The following is a 16,420-nucleotide window of genomic DNA, read 5'->3' as shown; positions in this document are numbered from 1 at the left end:
CTGTTATACATTTCCTAAAATACTATCTGAAAGCAATGTCATTCTAAAAGGATTTAAATTTTCTACATTTAAGTATCAAACACTTTTTTTTTTTATCTATAAAGATCAGGTTTTCATTATTAAAAATAATAATTATTTGAAAATTCAATTTAAATAATTAAGTTGACAAATAATATCAGTGAAATGAATTGGGGATGAGAATGTAATTTATACACACATTACGATGTACAAAATTATCCATCGCCCTTAATGTCTGTTCATTATTTAAGTCGACTAGTACACGTAACGAGATCCAAACATAACGATGGATCGTTCCCTTTCCTCTCCCCCGTGGACAATGACGTCATCGGGAGTTTGCCAGGTCGACTTCCCTGTGCCTTGGTCAAGTTGTAAACAACGCCGGTAATTCGCAGTGGGAGAAGAAGAACATTCGCTGCGACATGGGGCTTCGCTCCGATTTTACAAAATTTTCCGAGCGAAAAATTAAGATTTTTTTTTTGCAAGCACGCGAGTTGTGCTGCGACTGAAGGGCGATGTCAGAATTATCTATCTGCAAACGTTTGGAACATTTCTAAAGGATGTTGAAAAAAAAAAAAAAAAATTGAGAGTAAAGTTTCCGTATTTGCTGGAACGCACTCTCCGCGATGTTGGTAACAGTGGCGCCAGTGTTTCCCAGGCCCTAGGGACGGTGACACCTGTGGAAGTAGTTGGATTGAGGGGTGGGTGGGGGGAGGGTGTAAGGAAAAATGATGAAGGGGTGAGGGGGGGGGGGTGAGGGGTGTTTCGGCTCTCAGCCAACCAGCCAACGGACTCACCGGGCCACGCGAGAAGCCAGAAGACGAACAACGGCAGCAGAACTGCCCCCAGAGGCATGTTTTCCCCCCCTGGGACGCCGAGGGGGGGGGGAGGTTGTCGGCCGTGAAGTAAGGTGAGGGGGTGGTGGTGGGGGGGCGACAGGAGGGGGCGTCGGTTAGCTGTGGGCCGCCGGTAGCCCGCGGCTGCCAGTCTTCGTCTTCGAGTTCCCGGGCGGCGGCGCCATGGTCCCTAACGCCCGCGCACCAACACCAACCAAACAAAAAAAAAATATGTCTTCCCCACCCGCCACGCACCGTTGGCAATCACGTAAAAAAAAAAAAAAAAACACACACACCACTAGCTTGCTGCCCTCTCACATGCACGAGAGAGAGGTATACGTATGTGTATATATGTACCGAGAGGGAAAGACGGATGAGAGAGAGAGAGAGAGAAAGCGTGCGCGCCGTGAGGGAGGAAAGAAAGAGAGAGAGAGGAAGATCCGGCCTCGACGAGGTCTGCCGGGCGACTGAGGAGATCTGCCGGGCCGGCAGGTCCCCGGACGACGCCCGAGGCTGCGCGCGCACGCACCTCACCCCCCACCACTCTTCACCGCTGACCAATCGGGTGGCGAGGCTCGTCGCACGCAACTCCCCGGGTATCGACCGCTGCCTTTACCTCTGTGACGGTTCTGGCGGGTGGCGGCTGTGACACTTGCCAGAACATCTGCGTGATGAAAGAGGAGTCCACGCCGTGTTCTGGATGAAAGGAATATTTGCAAACCGAAAGGCGCCATCTTGATTAGCTACATTTTTTTTGGTCATTAAAAAAATTCATCGTTTAAGCATTGGCTGAAACTTACAGTTTCCCCAGTGGAGACATTGGTGTTAAATGTTGTAGTAATTTTCGGGGATAACTACATCTTAAGTTATATGTCAGCAAGACACATCATGTCCTTTGAAAATTTATTTTCAAACCTTGCAAATAAGTACAGTTGGAACCAATGTGGCAACTTACGAATTCTATATCTCTCCCTTATAATGTGGACCTTTTATTTTTTATTTTTTTTTTTTTTTTTAGTTCAAGCGATAGTAGTATAGGAATGTATGTTCTGAAACAGGATTCAGGATGTGGAGCCTGCGGAGCCGACCGCCATCTTGGATTGTGACGTCACGGCGGCCATCTTGGACTCAAAAATTCCTCAAAATTCCTCAAAATTGACTCAAAATGACTCAAAAATTCCCGTTTTAAGAAAAAATTTCCCGTTTTCGAGGGAAAAATTCCCGTTTCGAGGGTAAATTTCCCGTTTTATTCCGTAAAAATCCCAGCAGCTAGAAATGTCCATATGTAGGCTTAAGCATCCATGTCTACAGCCTCAGATAAGCCTCATCATGGATGATGTCACCGTTGCAATTTCCGTTACGCCCGCCATCTTTATCCGGCGCCTGGCGCCGGCGCGTGGAGCCGAGAGCCGAGCCACATCTCTGACGTCACGTCTATCTGTGACGTCACGGCGACCATCTTGGATGAGCGTAACGGGACACAGCGTAACGGGACAAGTAGTACCGCGACTTTGACCATGACCTTGACACTGGCGGCCATTTTGGATCCGCCATCTTGGATCAGCCATTTGGATGACGTCATTGTGTTTTCTCGAACATTCCGGCGATGTGTTTTCCACCATATTGGATGATGACGTCAAAGTTGCAATTTCCGTTACGGTCACCATCTTTAACTTTTTTATTTATTATACGATTTTAATGGGAAAAAATTTAAAATTTATAAAAAAAATTCAATTAATAAAATTTTAATAAAAATATTTAAAAAACATACATTAACGACACGGAGCTCAGAGTCCTCGGTTCGAACCCGGTGAGGGCAAAAAATAAAAATAAAACATCAGATCCTTCCTCCACGGAAGTCACCTACAGACTAACCTACCACCAATAACAAGGAATTTTCCATCAGCTGGTATGACATCATGTCCGCCATCTTGTCTTCGTACGCAGAAGACCGCCATATTGTTGTAGTCTGCTAGAGTGCGCTGACACCATGTTAGTTGAATTCTCACCCGCTAGAGTGCTGTAATCATTTATTATTGATGTGTCACCCGCCATCTTGTCATTTGGCCGCCATCTTGGAATCCTGTAATTATTTAGCTAGGAATTCGGGAAAAATTTCAAAATTCATTAAATAAATCACTCATCATTTTACAGATTGATTCGATCAGTTTAAGTCCTTGGTTCGATACCCGATCGATGCAATAATGTTTAATTTTATGTAAAAAAATAATTTCAATATACCATGTTCAACATTCTTAAAGAGACTTTAAAACCTCTACTACCATCATCCTTTAAGCCATCAACACCACCATCTTGGAAAATTCGTAATTATATTGCTAGAGATTCGGGAAAAAGTTCAGAAATCATTAAATAAATTTCCAATCAATATACTGATTAATTAGATCGACTAAGGTCATTGGTACGATCTAGGATGATGCAAAAAAATTAAATATAACATCAATTTAACATAATAGTAACAGGTTCGAGGAATTAAACACCGCAAGTTCTTTTACAAACATAATATTTATTACATAATTTCTATTCTACTACAGGATCACTTATGAAAGCTAGCAAATTTATAATCAATCATTTAGTTCCGCATCGGTGTGAAATGACTAATTCTTAGCTCCAATCGGTTTATACTAGACAGAGTCCAACCAGAACTTTTACTGACATAGTTCTCCTCTTCTTGACAGAGTTTCTGGATACCGTTTTTAACAGTTTGCTTCACATCGTCAGAACTGTAAATTACTGTAGCCGATGTTTTGAATGCACACTTCTTCACTTTGTCATCTAACGGATATGGCTTTCCATATAGACAGTCCAACCACAAGTTATATTTTAATGGACCGTTTGCTGCTACGTCATCAGTAAGCTGATTGATTATGTCCTGTCTGATATCATCAAGAAAAGTACAAATGTCCTTCGACTCACCGAACGTATTTAGATAATAGTAGTCTTTCAACGTTCCACGAAATGAAGACTGCGCCAAGTAGAAGCCATTATCGTTTACTTGTAATGCACCGAACACAGTCTTAGGTTTATTTTCATGTTCAGACGTCATAGCAATCGGTTTCTGCACATCTGTTTTTTTGCTTGAACGCTCACGAGTCTCCAATCTAAAGCGAGGAGTCGTAATTGCTGCAGGTAGTTCAGCAGTAGGCGCACGGACTTCACCTTTACAGTTTATCGCATGTCGGCGCAAATTATCGATTCGAGTAAACCATTTAAGGCACTCATCACAGCGAAACTTCATGCGAGAAGGATTCTTCATGCATTTGCTCCGCTCATGTCTTCGTGCATCATGGAAAAATGCGAACGACGTATCACAGTAGCTGCAAGGATGCCTAGTTGAAGACAAACCCGAACCAGATGACGTTGTAACTGTGGTTGTACCATTTCCAGGCATGCTCTTATGCACATCGATGCATCGTTGTTGCACCGTTACCTTTACTTTCTGCCGCTCTGCAGGGCCTTTACATGTCTCCAAGTGATGCTTCAAATTAGTATTTCTTGTAAATTGCTTGCGACACTTAATACAGCCAAACATTTTACGATAAGGGTTCTTAGCACATTCTCTCTTCTCATGTCGACGAGCATTGCTGATGTTTGAGAAAATCTTGTCACAGTAACGACATCGATGTTCGTTAGCTGTTGAGGATTCGTCATCCATTGAAGTCTCCATCGAGGGCGAAACAGCGTCCGTTGAGGTTTCCTGTACAGCCCACACTACCGGCATTAAAGTCTCTTCTGCTGGTGGTATCATGTCTGTCGAAGTCTCCTCCAGTGTTGTCGTCGTCGTTGCCAACGGGATCTGCTCCTTCTCCGTCGTAGCTGTCGTCAAAGTTCCCGTAGTCGATGGTACAACATCCATCGAGTTCGCCGTTAAAGTCGGTAAAGATGCCATCGAGTTCGCAAGAACAGGTAATTACGCAACTTATGCACCAGAAGGAACAAACTAGGTGATCGATACACCGTCGACGTCAGTAACAAACTGAGCGTCCTGCTGTCTAGTACTCGCTTATATACATGCACCGTATGGAATAATACGATAGTCAAATCAAGAACCATTTACTATAATACTAGAGTCAAAACATCATTAAAAATAGAAGGACCATCACCGAAAAGGCAGCACATTTGGAAAAACCGCCAACGAAAAGGCAGCACATTTGGAAGCACCAACAACGAAAAGGCAGCACATTTGGAAGCACCACCAACGAAAAAGCAGCACATTTGGAAGCACCGCCAACGAAAAGGCAGCACATTTGGAAGCACCGCCAACGAAAAGGCAGCACATTTGGAAGCACCGACAACGGAAATACAGCACATTTGGAAGCACCGACAACGAAAAGGCAGCACATTTGGAAGCACCGACAACGAAAAGGCAGCACATTTGGAAGCACCGACAACGAAAAGGCAGCACATTTGGAAGCACCGCCAACGAAAAGGCAGCACATTTGGAAGCATCGACAACGAAAAGGCAGCACATTAGGAAGCACCGACAACGAAAAGGCAGCACATTTGGAAGCACCGACAGTGATAATGCAGCACATTTGGAAGCACCAACAACGAAAAGGCAGCACCGTTAACGAAAAAGCAGCGCATTTGGAAGCACCGTCATCGAAAAGGAAGCACATTTGGAAGCACCGTCAACGAAAAGTCAGCACCGTCAACGAAAAGGCAGCACATTTTGGAAGCACCGTCATCGAAAAGGCAGCACCGTCAACGAAAAGGCAGCACTTTTGGGAGCACCGCCATTGAAAAGACGACACATTTGGAAGCACTGACAACGAAAAGGCAGCACCATCAACGAAAATGCAGCACATTTGTCATTGACTTCAAAATTCATTGACTCCAATATTCTTGGGCTACAATATCAATTGGCTCCAATTGCTCCAAATGCTCCAACAGGCTCCAAAATGCTCCATCAGTCTTTTGGCTCCAACAGTCTTTTGGCTTCTATAGTCATTGACTCCAATAGTCATTGGCTACAATAGTCATTGGCTACAATATTCACTGGCTCCAATATTCATTGGCTCCAATTTTCATAGGCTCCAATATTCATTGGCTTCAATATTCATTGGCTCCATCAGTCATTGGCTCCAATATTCATAGGCTCCAATGTTCATTGGCTTCAATATTCATTGGCTCCATCAGTCATTGACACCATCATTCTTTAGGTTCCAAAAGTCTTTTGGCTCCAAATATATTTGACTAGAATACTTCAAGTCTTAGAGACTATGAGGCCACATGGCTACGAGTATAAAATGATCTAGCTGGTTACGAGTTATACATGGCTTGCGAGGCTACAGATCTACGAAGCTTCTAGTACACAAGTTTACGTGACTGCGAGGATACAGGACTACAAGTCTGCATGAGTACTTGACTACGAAGCTTTTCGTCTACAAGGCTCCAATTGCTGCATCTGTCTTCGTCGGAATTTTCTCTTTTGCTCCAACCAGCATTATGTTATAAGATTACATGGCTACTAGCTTACGTAGCTTCAAGTCTACGAGGCTCCAATGCATCATGACTACGAGACTACGAGCCATGAGGTTACGAGACTATGCGATTGCAAGTCTTCAAGATTACGTGATCGCGAGGCTATATGACTACGAATCTTCCAGAACGCATGGTTACGAGACTGAATGACTAATTGACCGCGTGGCTACGAAACGTCATGTCTCTAACTGATTACAATAGGACTATTCAGGGGTGAGAGTTAATTTATCTCATGCAAAGGTACTTGGTGCAAGTAGTTCCGATTTTCATCATCAGATGACGTCACGTGTTGCTTGCAGGTAAATAATATTTATTTATTTTATGCGGGATGCAGGATGCTCACTATCGATCGCATAAGAAGGATGGCTTCGATAGTCTCCAAGGAGAAGGAAGTTCATCCTTCCTGCTAGTGCTTCTCAGATTTCTCACGGTCCACCATCTTGGAATGCGAAGTCACAGCAGACATCTTGGATGGGTGTGACCTTGACCTTTGACCGAAACCACAGGTATTATCGCAAGCACACGGAGAAAACCATCATAATATTGACATGAATAATCAGATGCACTCGGAGAAAAAACCTCCACACGTTTTCTTTTATATCATAAAATTACAGGGAATAAAATATTTAAAAAAAAATAAATAAATAAAAAAATTTAAAATTAAATAAATTACAAAAATACATAAAATTCTGGCTTGTACTAGAACTCTATCTTTGTTACACAATGAGAAGTTCACAAGCTAGCAGCATCTACTTGTCCCGTTACGCTGTGTCCCGTTACGCTCATCCAAGATGGTCGCCGTGACGTCACAGATAGACGTGACGTCAGAGATGTGGCTCGGCTCTCGGCTCCACGCGCCGGCGCCAGGCGCCGGATAAAGATGGCGGGCGTAACGGAAATTGCAACGGTGACATCATCCATGATGAGGCTTATCTGAGGCTGTAGACATGGATGCTTAAGCCTACATATGGACATTTCTAGCTGCTGGGATTTTTACGGAATAAAACGGGAAATTTACCCTCGAAACGGGAATTTTTCCCTCGAAAACGGGAAATTTTTTCTTAAAACGGAAATTTTTGAGTCATTTTGAGTCAATTTTGAGGAATTTTGAGGAATTTTTGAGTCCAAGATGGCAGCCGTGACGTCACAATCCAAGATGGCGGTCGGCTCCGCAGGCTCCACATCCTGAATCCTGTTTCAGAACATACATTCCTATACTACTAGCGATATTTCAGACTTTAGCATGTCATTATTGCAACGTAATAAACCAAATAAACACAACATACTGTTTTGTTAAAATAGGCGATGGGTAAAATCCCATTTTTTTTCGAATCCGAATTTCAAATTCGAACCCCAAAGAGTATTTCGAGTATGCCCCTCAAAATCAAATCTAGGTCACAAGGGTCCAACATAAAATAATGTACAAGTAATTAAAAATATTAACTATGGCTTTGAAACATTAATGAACTATGTTCCCAGAATCAATATATATCGCATTCATTTAGGTACATGTTTGAAGTACAATGTTTTGAGGCATGGTAACAGGATAGGTATTAAGAAAAAAAATTGGCATAGTAACTTTCAGATTTTGTCGGTATTGAATTTTTTAATTTACTTTATTTTCTCTAATATTTTTCTTTGTTTTTCCCCCTCTAATATCGAATCCTTCGAAAACTAAGGTATTTTAGGATTTGATTGGCCATTTATGTTTTAAATATCTTAAAGATCTTCTCAGATTGCCCATTATTTATCCTTACTGAAATGGTCCAAAACAAATTATTTATATCTTCAGAACTGGTTTGTAGCATATTAAAATAATTTTGATGCAGACACAACTGGGATAATGAATTGTAATGAAAAATATTAAAAAAAATTGGTTGTCTGTAAAGTCGGTTTACGGACGATAGTTAAACGTGACAACGTCATAACAAAACATTGATGAAATGATTGCATACTTTTATGAATAAAATTGAATCATTTTTATTGAATTATCACTATGTTGTATGGAAACAAAGAAGGAGTGAAATGAAATCTACAATTTAATTGATAAATTTACTTTTATATGCACTCATTAATTCAAATATGTTTATTACTTTAACGAATAGATTATTTTAACTATAACTTTTATACATGTTTGCTATTTAACTTCTTCCAATATGTGTTATTCTGTTAAGGATATGACGATGATAGGAAAAGTAGGAAAAGAATGGGAGTGTTTCAAGTTTAATGTGCCTCAAAAAAGTCAAATCGATGGTTGTTCCAATCGAGTGGAAGAGAGATAGATGCGGCGCAGGCGTACAATGAGCGTAACGGGACACAGCGTAACGAGACAATGTGCGTTACGGGACACTTTATCGTGCGTGCAGCCGGCTTTCATCGATTTATTAGACGTTGTCACGTCAAAAATAATTAATTAAAATTTCTTGCTTGGATAGCAATTACTATGGCTGTTTTAGAAAATAAAACTGAGCAAAAATGAGACGATTTGCTAGATCACATTCATGTAGCAAAAGTATATCGAGGGTAGCTGTCCGGTAGGGTGTGGTAGTTGGTACTGTCAATTCCTTCAAAAAATAAAAAATAAACAGTGATACAAATGCATAAAAACTATTTATAGGGATGTTGTTTTCATCAAAACACCTTGAAAAAAACTAGATACAAAATACAAAGTTTGAAATACGAAAAATACCCCTCCCCCCTTTCCGTTTTGAGCTCGATACGCCATTGTCGTGTACAATATAAATATATTTTGTAAATGGAATAGAAATATTCATGTAAAATTACAGATATTTGTAAATTGATACATTTATATGAAAAAAAACTGTATCACTACAAAATGTGTTCGCAGTACTACTGGGTTCGGATTCTTATCCGGGTATTAATGCTTTGTGTTGTCCCAGTACCTTCAATAGTTAACGTTATTTGTAAACCGTTTTCTAAAGAGCTTTTAAGAATTAACTGCGCACATTAATAATAATAACAAAACAAATTAAAGTCTAGAAATTAATTATTCGATTTTTTTTTCATTGTTTCAAAAAAGATTATGCTTGAATGTAACTTCAATCCCTACTAATATTAAAAATGCGTTTGTCTGTTTGTCCTTCTTTCACGCATCAACGGATCGACATGATTTGTTTGCATGTAGGTAGTTTGAAGAGAAGCCTAAGATGTACATCAAGTTCTGTCCCTGCCCGAACACGCCCGAATATTCACCTTCGGCCAACCTCGGGATTTGTTTTATTTTTGCGCAGGAAAAATGAATTCAAATATTAAAAGTGGTCGGTTAGGTTAGCTACATTAAAACACTTTAAAACACTATGAACGGTTAATTAGGTTAGTATAGCTATATTAAAATAAACAGAGAAATATAAATATATATAAATAAACCCGAGGTTGGTCGAAGGTGAATATTCGGGCGTATTCGGGCAGGGACATAGCTTGATGTACATCTTAGGCTCCCCTAGTTTGTGGCTCGGAGGGTGACATGGACTATACAAAATAATGAAATTCCATTCCTCAGGTTGTGAAAAAGGTGAAATTATTTTTTATAATAAAAATCATAGGAGGTAGGCGAGAGACACACACACAATGAGTTTGTGTCTTTTCTATATGTCCGCTGCATGGTAATATAATAAGGTCTGGCATTTTCCTAGCCTTTTCGGCGAAATCCATCCGCTTAGTGAAGCTCGCGGCTGCTAGCGAACTAAAGAAACTAATAACAGTTAAGTTTATAACTTCGGCAATAGAAGACGTTGCCTTGAATTTGGTGCGTCCATCACGTCTTGTCTATGGGTTACCTGATTTCCCACAAAATGAAGCTGAAGATTGGTGTCTCAGTTTTGCTAAAGCGTAGCTTTGATGCCAAGATATTTTTTAAAAAAAATCCACATTTCCATTTTTTTTTTTTAACTCGTTAGTGATGTTCCTCATATTATGATGTGTTTAGCCCGGGCAACGCCAGGTTCTTCAGCTAGTTCAAATATCATATTATGCGCCAATTTTGGTAAGAAATACTCAGTATTACCTCCAAAAACGTAATTTATACATGCCCAAATAACCGTAGTCATGTTTTGAACAAATTTAAAATATCTTGTGTTTTGTCTAAATATATATATTTTTTTAATCTAATATTTTCACTTCTAGGTCTACTAGTTTTGGCATGTTGTATTTTTAATAATTTACTTTCTTTACGTGTTATTATTGGACTGTACTTATTCGCTTTTCAAAAAATATTTTTGTCTTTTTTAACTGAAATATTTTTGTAAGTTTTTATAATTTTTATTAAATAGATAAGGGGTGCCACCTACTCAGGATCGGCGTACCGGAAGTGTACGAGGAGTGTGTGTGTGCGTGGGTGTGGCACCCTGCGCCGTGACTCGTACCATAATTCCGGTGTTTTTTTTTTGTTTTTTTTTTTTGGTATGCACGAGTGGCGCGCACTGCGCATGCGCGGGCGCCCGAGTTTGGAGCTGATCGTCGGAGCCGCGGAAGAGTCTTGTTTCGTGACGCCCGGTGGTGTGCACGAGTGGACGAGTGGGGCGCTCGACGCCCTGGCGCAGAGAGATTGCACGACCGCCAGAGCGACGAGCATCGCCTGGACCCTGGCTGCAACTCCTCAACTGCCCAAGTAAGATCCGCCCAGTATTTTTGGCTTCAGTGGTGACGGAACAGCTTCCTGAATTTGAGTTTTGCCCTGAAGAAGTGCCTTTCCAGTTTGCTAGTGCCGAGGGATAGAACTTACTTTGTTTGATGCGGCACTTTTTTTTTTTAGGAGGGGGAAATTTTACTAAAATAATGTAGATCACGTTAAAAGTCAGTAAAACAGTTAATACTTTAAAGTTTTCGCACACGTTAGAATTTATACTTCTATGGCGTGATTAAAATATTAACCTGAAACGTTTTAAAACACACATTATAACACTAAGTATATGTTTTGTATAGTTTATTTTGCTTAAAAGACTGAAATAAGTCTGTAAATATTTAGTATAAACAAAACTTAACATTATTTATCTATTTAAAATTTTATAATTATAAATTTATTATAATTAAATATTATTTTATTATAATTAATATAATTTTATTTATAAAATTTCAGTGACGCGATTCGAACCACATCCCTTGAGATTGTAAACTATCTTAGAACTATTTTTCCAGTTTTTCACAGCCCCTCAACTACTACATTTTAGTTTTGGAACTAGTTGTCAAAGCGTGACGTCTATTGTGTTTCCGCGCGCCTCCAACACGAGGCAGTTCCGCGGCAAGCGGTGCGCGGGAGTGCCCAGGGTAACCTAGCCGCGCGCATCGGACTGCGAGCGCGGCGCGTGCAGTGTAATCCCTCCGGTAGCCGCCCGCGTGTCTGCAGTGGGGAGGAGGTGGGCGTGGGGGAGTGACAGGCTCGCTACACTAGACCTGCACCACCAGAACTGTTGCGAACATCCAGTTTCGACATGTTCACATTGTTGGGTAATAATGCAGTTTTACTGCGAACTATTGCTTCAGTTTTCATCACGGACCTGTCTGCCCGAATCATTTAAGTCTTGGAGCCATGTTAAATAAACTTACACTTCACGTTCTTTCCGTTCACGAGTCCGTGCAGAGACGCGCGTTCGCATACAAAAAAAAAAATAGTGATAAGTTGTTGGCACACCCAAACACACAGACTTAACAGAGACTGGGAATTTAGTCGCTAGTTTAGTATTAATTTTTGTAGTTTTAAGATTCGTGTACCCACATGTGTAAAAGTAGTTTAGCTTTACGACTGAATACGCTAATAAATTAATTTAGGTGATAAGTCAAAACAGATTATTTCACTCTGAATGGTCTCTGCTCTCTGTTATTCTTTGTCCCCCCCTATTCACTCTTACCGGACCTTTTACGTAGTATTTTTTTTTGTTTGGGGAAAGACTTCAATCGCCTGTAAGCCTGTAATGATGAATACTTCTTAGCATTTGCTTAGAATGATTTCGGGAAACCACGGTAAAAACCAAGCTCCGGAGTGCCGTGCTGGGATTCGAACCCGCGTCTTCAGGAATGCGAGATGCGAGTCCAGTGTCGTACCGTTTCTCAACTTTCGCTTCACAGAAATAAGTCGTTCACATGGACGGGGAAAAAAAAAACGCGTGAGCGAATATTCACCTGTAATGTGTGAACATCTAACCTCGGTAACAAGCGAATTCATGCATTTTCATATTTTTCATGTTGGAAATAAATTTTCAGACAAGGAATTTTTACTAAAATAATGTAAATCACGTTAAAAGTCACTAAAAAGTTAATACTTTAAAGTTTTCGCACACGTTAGAAGTTATACTTCTATGGCATAAATTAAAATATTTACCTGAAACGTTTTAAAACACATATTATAACACTAAGTATATGTTTGTATAGTTTTTTTTGCTTAAAATACTGAAATAAGTCTGTAAATAATTACTATAAACAAAACTTAACATTATTAATCTGTTTAAATTTTTATATTTATAATTAAAAATTATTTTATTATAATTAATATAATTTTATTATGTTATAATTTTATTTATAAAATTTCAGTGACGCGATTCGATACACATCCCTTGAGATTGAAAAGCGTGTACGTACGCTTTATCACTGTGCTACCGAGACCATATAAATATTGCAAGGAAAATTCGTATTATACTAATTTTAATGCCAATTTTAATGCCAGTTATCTTACATATTTTAAAAATTGGGATAACTTTAAACTATGTTTATTTTAGTTTACCAAATATATTCCAGGATGGTTTCATTATCATCAGTAATTTGGTACACCAATAAGTTTGTTATTTACCATTATGTTCACGAAAGTGACTACATACGGATTTAATGTTGCTACAAACGGGTCTGCTGCCATGTTCGTGTCACATTCAACTTCATCCACCCACATTCAATTTCCACGAAAATACTCCTACGTAAAGCGAAAGCTAAGATAATACTATCTACTGGAGGAGTGTGCGGGGTTTCAAGTGTTCGAGAATATCGATGATCGCCGATGTGCCTGGCTGCGTTTTGCCTTCACATCGACTTCCCCCCACCCTCCTCCCGGTGCGAGGTGGACCGGACCCCGTGTTGGGTAATCAACGGACTACACGGCAGCGCGATGTCACCCGGACATTTTGCAACGGGGAAAGAGGGGAAGGTAGGTAGGGCTGGTAGGCAACAAAGGGTCCTAGGGGAGATCGTAATTGAGGTCGCAGCCAAACAGAGCACGGCCTATCGCGCCGGTCTTCCGGGGAGATCAGCAACTGTGACGCGATGGCATCTGCCCTCGGCGTCTGTTATCCCGACAACTACGAGTGGCGCAGGGCTGGATATCACGAGGTGGTTTCTCTTTTAGGGGTCCTCCCCTCCCCCTGGTGGCTACTGTCACCTCCCCCGACGAGCTGTCGTTAGCAGCCTTCGACCTCAAACCCTCCTCTTGCCCCCGAAATCGCCCTCCCCTTCCGCCTCTGAAACTTCCTGGCACGGCAGCTATCTCCCTTGGCAAACTCGGGCGCCCCATCTTCACGACAGGGAGTGCTGATCGCCCCGTGAGTTGGGTTGGGGGGGGAGGGGGGGTTGAAGGCACGTCGATACCTCGACAGTGGCGCCAAACTCATTAACCACTTTCGAACTGCCTTCGAAGAAGGCCAGCTGGGGGCCTGTGATGGTAGCTTCTCGGCCAGCTATAAAACGGTGCCGTGATACCTGGCGCCTCCACCAAATATCACAATCTCATGATCAGCGTATTGCCACGGCAGTAGACAGGGACGGTCGCTCGCCTTCCACCAAGGATATCCTGTTTTTATTTCCGACACTGAAAAAAATCAGTACTTTATGAAAATGGGAAACATGGTGGACATTTTTGTGGCCAGGCCAGTTGGTTTTCCTAGGGGTACCCGCGTATACCACAATCATTATTCCTTCAATGCTCCATTCCAATATAATTTCACTTCATCGTCGCTAATGACATATATTTCGACGAGACTTTTAACCGCAGATTCAGTTATTCACAACCAATTAAGTAAAAATTGACACCAACTGCAATGATAGTGGTATAAGGTATAACATTCTCTTACCACGAATGTACTCCAGTCGTATTTTGCTGAGTGGTTCTCAAAAGTGAGAATTTTAGCAATTAGTTTTCAAGGAACTTGGTTTTAATCGTATTGTAACTAAACAAAGAATTAATTTAAGTCTTCATGTACCTGACCCTGTTGCAGAAAAATAAATAAACGAAAATTGTAGATTTGTTTATAAATGTGTACAGTTCTGAATTAAAAAAAAGAGACTAAAATCATGTACCTAAGCAATTTAAGTGATTGCACATTTTTCTATGTTCTGTTTTTTTGTTTTGTTTTTGTTACTTTTTTCTTTATTAAGATAAAACCATAATCTAGAATTAGTCCCCAAGTTAATCGTTTTTTAACGATGTACGAAAATTAAAAACTCAATTGAACACTGAAAATATTACAAATAATTTAGAACTGTAAAACTAAATAATATAATATAGGAAAATCTAAAACTTGTAATATAAAATTACGAGGTTGTACTTTTCTAAAAAATTACTTAAATTAACTCTTTCACGTATAAACAACACAAATACCAAAACTTTTGAGATAAAGTTGGTCTTAATCGGCTTGGAAAGTGCACGATTACCGTTAAATATCTATCTTACGTAAATTTTATGTCTTGAACAACATACGTTAATATCGCTATTCAGTAACAGCGGTATCAAAAATGTAACAGAAAACAAAATGACTAATTAGTAAAATAATGCACAGGGACTGTCGCAAAACCATAATTATGTTTGACATCAACAATCACATCTTTGTTTTACTTCGTTGAAAAGTCCTTCTTGGAATATAACAAAACGCTATTTATGTATATATAAAAAAATAAGAATCAGTGAACTTGTAACATTGCGTTGAATGGTAACACATTTTATGTAAAAGAGGTTATTTTTTTTTATTTCGTTTGAAAAATTGTTCACGTACAACACACGGCCGTGTCCACAACACAGCCACGCCCCATTGTGTGTGTGTGTGTGTGTGTGTAGGTGTGTGTGTGCGCGCGCCTCAGTCTTCCCGGAAGACAACTTGCGCCCAGGGCCGGTGCAAGGTAAATTGGCGCCCTTGGCGAAAAACCTTAATGCCGCCTCCCCCCCCCCCCCTCGGACACCCCCAAAAATTTTGCCTTGCCTCAAAATACATCACGTAAGCCTAAGATTTTGTCAACAATCAAATGTAAGCAGGCTTGTGTTTTTTTTAATACTTTTTTACTTATTACTATTACAAATCATAAACAGGTCACCGTGGACTTTAAAATAATTACTTATATCAATATAAACATTCCAAACTGTTACAAAAATCCATTTTCATCTAGTTTCAGTAATCGTTAAACATGTCATATGAGCTGTTGTGTGTCGTGCTGCGCCGCCCCCAGCTACTTGGCGCCCTGGGTGGTTGCCTAGTTCGCCTGTACGGACGCGCCGGAAGGAGAGAATTCCCTCTCGCCATTCCTGAGGAATTCCAGCTTTGACCCGAAGAAGGATTTTGGGCAAAAAAGACAAGGGGGGGGGGGTTAGGGAGGAGAATTTGCCTGCGGTGGCGAAAGAAGTGTTTGGGTTGGAAAGAGGGGGGTGTCTAGGGCGGAATGCACTTTGCGTTGATTTTCTGTTTTCTCTCCTACCCTCTACCTTCCCATAACTCCACCTTTTTCTTCATCCATCTACCCACCACCCCCTCCCACGAAGGTTACGCAACCCCGCCGAAACACGCACAAAAAAATAACTAACCCTAACTTTTTTGTTTATCAAAATGTGCTCTGTGGCACTCTTGTCTGACATAAAAAAACAAGAAGGGAAATTAACGACCGTTCCTCCAGCGCTAGGAGTAAACGAGGGTGTGTATTGAAAAGTTTTGCGTGTTGAAAGCTCCCAACTTTCCCAAGCCCATGTTTAATGGTCATTACGGATCCTTTTGACGTATTCATTAATGAGCTGAACACAAAATGAACAGAAGAACAAATACTCTAAAATTCACAACAAATAAAGTTTTCGTGGCAAAATCTATACA

General features: G+C 40.5%; 1 protein-coding gene across 1 annotated transcript in view; it reads right to left on the bottom strand.

Moving 5' to 3' along the window:
• The window catches only part of LOC134540494 (acetylcholine receptor subunit beta-like 1), a 75,429-nt gene extending 74,104 nt beyond the window's left edge, over nucleotides 1–1,325 (bottom strand). Inside the window, exon 1 of the mRNA XM_063383305.1 lies at nucleotides 816–1,325. Coding sequence (XP_063239375.1) covers nucleotides 816–873 — 58 coding nt within the window. The 5' untranslated portion in view covers nucleotides 874–1,325. The remainder of the gene's footprint in view (nucleotides 1–815) is intronic.
• Between the last annotated feature and the right edge of the window lie 15,095 nt (nucleotides 1,326–16,420).

This window comes from Bacillus rossius, chromosome 16 (assembly GCF_032445375.1).
Source record: "Bacillus rossius redtenbacheri isolate Brsri chromosome 16, Brsri_v3, whole genome shotgun sequence".
In the NCBI taxonomy this organism is placed as follows: Eukaryota; Metazoa; Arthropoda; class Insecta; order Phasmatodea; family Bacillidae; genus Bacillus; species Bacillus rossius.
The sequence above is the reverse complement of the archived record's forward strand: the minus strand, read 5'-3'. Positions and strand labels throughout refer to the sequence as shown.